Below are 2,989 nucleotides of genomic sequence, written 5' to 3' on the forward strand. Positions count from 1 at the left end.
CCCCCACTCGGTGCATACCGCATGCCGGAGCTCTCGCAGAAACTGAAGGCTGGAAGGTGTGAAGGCAGGGAGGGCCGTGGTGGCACTGGGGACGGTGTGGGAGGGAGTGAGGAATAGGGAGGACCAGGGAACCGAGGGGAAAGAGAGCGAAGGCAGGCCCGTGAGGCCCCAAGGGGGAAGGACTCGACCACAGTGTAAGGCGGTGGGGCTTTCACTGGACTGGTGTGCAGACACTCAAGATGGGAATATTCATTTGGCATGCTGTAATTTAATCACGCAGTGATTAAATGTGTAATAATACATTAATTAATTTAAAATGGAAGTATAACTCAGTTACGTTTTCAGCTTTCCTGGCTATGTAGCCACTTCTCGCTCACTTATTTAAGTTCAAGCCTGCAGCTCCTAACTGGACGGCAGGTTCTAGAAAACTCCACTTCTTACGTCACTGATTTTACCCGATTACTGGCCAACGTCTGAACTGCACTTTGGCAGAGAGGCATCTACGTGGAGCTCAAACACTCACATGACGGATGTGACCGTGTAGTCAGTGCTAGTGTTTATGAGATGGTTTTCATCTGGACACAAGACTTTCGATGGTTTTCATCTGGACCCAAGACTGTCCCTACAGAGAACCTTCCGTTCAGGGACCAACTCCTCCCTCTAACCCAGAACGGCCACCAGTAAAACTTAAACCTAGGCTTCAGTTACCAGAGCGACCCGTGAAGACTCAGGTCTTCTCCCTGACTGAGGTCACGTGTGCCCCCACCGACGGGAGAAGCAGCGTGTAAGGGCTGTCCCATGCCGAGCGCTGAGCGAGCCTTCACGCTGCCCAGCACGCTGCATCCTCACAGCCACCCTTGGCAGAGCACATGTGTGGGGAGCTTGCTCTGTAAGCAGGCGAGCTGTCCAAGTCCCCACCGCTATGGCGAGGCCGCCAGCCATGAGCCACAGTCTGCCTTGTGCTCTCCAGCACCCAGCAGAGCTCTCCACGAGCACCCAGGGCCAGAACCCAGGAACTCCGAGTGGCCAGGGCATGTAACAGGGCTTCTGCACTTTCTGGGCAGCTGCAGGGTGGCTGTTAACAGGACAGCTGAGCTGAACTCTCCAAGTCAGCTCTGTTCACTTACATGAATGCAGAGCACTTAAATAAAATGCTTTAACTAAGGGCCCGGTGTCAGGCGCGTTCTCCAAGGAACCTCACGGGTATAGCTCAGCTCCCTGCTGGGCTGAGGCTGGCCTCCTGCTCCTCCAAGGAGCTCAGGAGCCTAAACGGACCTCCTCACTCCTGCTCCTCTGAGGAGTCCAGGACCCTGCGGGGACTCCCGGCTCCTGCATCGCCGTCACAGTGCTTGTCTGCTTCTTACCTGAAGAGGCAAAGGATCATGCTTCCGGTCACGAGGGATGTGAGCGACAGGCTGTAGCCCAGGGTGTAAATGGCCTTCACCAGGACGTAAAACGTGATCTACGGGGAGAGAGAGGGACCTGTGAACCCGGGTGCCAGCGCGGGCCACGGGTGGGCCCCTGACGGGCCGCATGGGCCCTGCAGGGCGTGAGGAGCAGCGCCAGTGGATCCCGTCTGTCTTGAGCGGAAAACACTCACCACCGAGAGCCCTGTCCCCGCAGCTCCTTACGGGTGGCTCTGGTGTCTCAGTCTGTCTGGGGACGTGGTCACCGCCAGCAGGGACAGTGGAGGAAATGAGCACTGAGCCTGTTCGGAAGTGAGCTGCTTGGTCCCCGAGATGTGCTCAGCATGTTGGAGACACATACGGGGACGAAGCAAGCGCACACAGAACACGGCACGTGGGGAGCCCGTCAGATCGAGAGCTTCCTCCGGCTGGTGGACCCGAGCTGGGGGCCGGGCAGCAGCTGCCTGTGGGTCTCCCCCAGCCTTTCCCGGCTTATTAGCAAGCTCTCCACTGTAATCCCGCGAAATGGCCAGTGACGACCGTGGCCCTGCGGTTAGAGGGACTCCCACACGGGAAATGCAGGCCGTGGGGAGGGACGCTTACTCGGGCCTGATAAGGTGAGGGCCCCCAAAGGGTGTCGTCATCCTCAATTCCGACAGGCAGCTCTTGGCTGCAGTTTTCCTGATGAGACCGATTCCTGTAAGACACGGCCACGTGCCCTCATGTGATGCACTTTGCCCAGGAGCCCTAAAATAGGGTCTACAATGAGACTTGTTTTTGAGAGAGTTTTTATATGGGGCATGTGCACTTGCCAGAGAGACAGAAAGCCAGAAATCACCCCCTGGGGAGATGGTAGGGATGGCTGTGCCATAATCCCTTCTCTGTTCTCCTGTCAGGATTCCGAGCGCACACGCACACACGCCCGGCATGAGTTTTAAGCTGTTGGGTCCCGGACTTGAACCACAGTCAACTCAGGGCGAGTCCAGTGGTGGAAACATTATCCATCTGCTGGTCCCACGGTGGAACTTGAAATGGAAACATTTGACAAGCTATGCATCAGATTATTAAAGCTCTATAATTATAACTTTCACTCGTTGTTTGGAACAGATCTGTTCGTTTTCTTTGAACTGTAGGAATTCTCTTGGGTACCTGGGCCATGGCCATATAAAGCAGTTCATGAAAGAAAACCATCTCTCCTCACCTCACTGTGCCATCCACAGCTCACCACCACCTTTACCTCGCCTCCCCTCTCAGCATCCCCACCTCACCGCACTCACCTCACCTCACACCATCCTCACCTCACCCACCACCATCCTCACCCCATCACCACTCCTCACCACCACCCTCACCTCACCCACTCACCTCACCCACTCACCTCACCTCACACCATCCTCACCTCACCCACCACCATCCTCACCCCATCACCACTCCTCACCACCACCCTCACCTCACCCACTCACCTCACCCACTCACCTCACCTCACACCATCCTGACCTCACCCACCACCATCCTCACCTCATCACCACGCCTCACCACCACCCTCACCTCACCACCACCCTCACCTCACCCCCACCCTCACCTCA

At 56.5% G+C, this 2,989-nt stretch overlaps 1 protein-coding gene across 1 annotated transcript in view; it reads right to left on the reverse strand.

The window, feature by feature from the left end:
- Positions 1-2,989, reverse strand: part of VIPR2 (vasoactive intestinal peptide receptor 2) — a 74,682-nt gene that overhangs the window by 18,375 nt on the left and 53,318 nt on the right. Inside the window, exon 5 of the mRNA XM_027770051.1 lies at positions 1,365-1,462. Within this exon, the coding sequence (XP_027625852.1) occupies positions 1,365-1,462 (98 nt within the window). The remainder of the gene's footprint in view (positions 1-1,364; positions 1,463-2,989) is intronic.

The sequence above is a fragment of the Tupaia chinensis genome, unplaced genomic scaffold, assembly GCF_000334495.1.
Source record: "Tupaia chinensis unplaced genomic scaffold, TupChi_1.0 Scaffold000110_1, whole genome shotgun sequence".
Taxonomy (NCBI): Eukaryota; Metazoa; Chordata; class Mammalia; order Scandentia; family Tupaiidae; genus Tupaia; species Tupaia belangeri.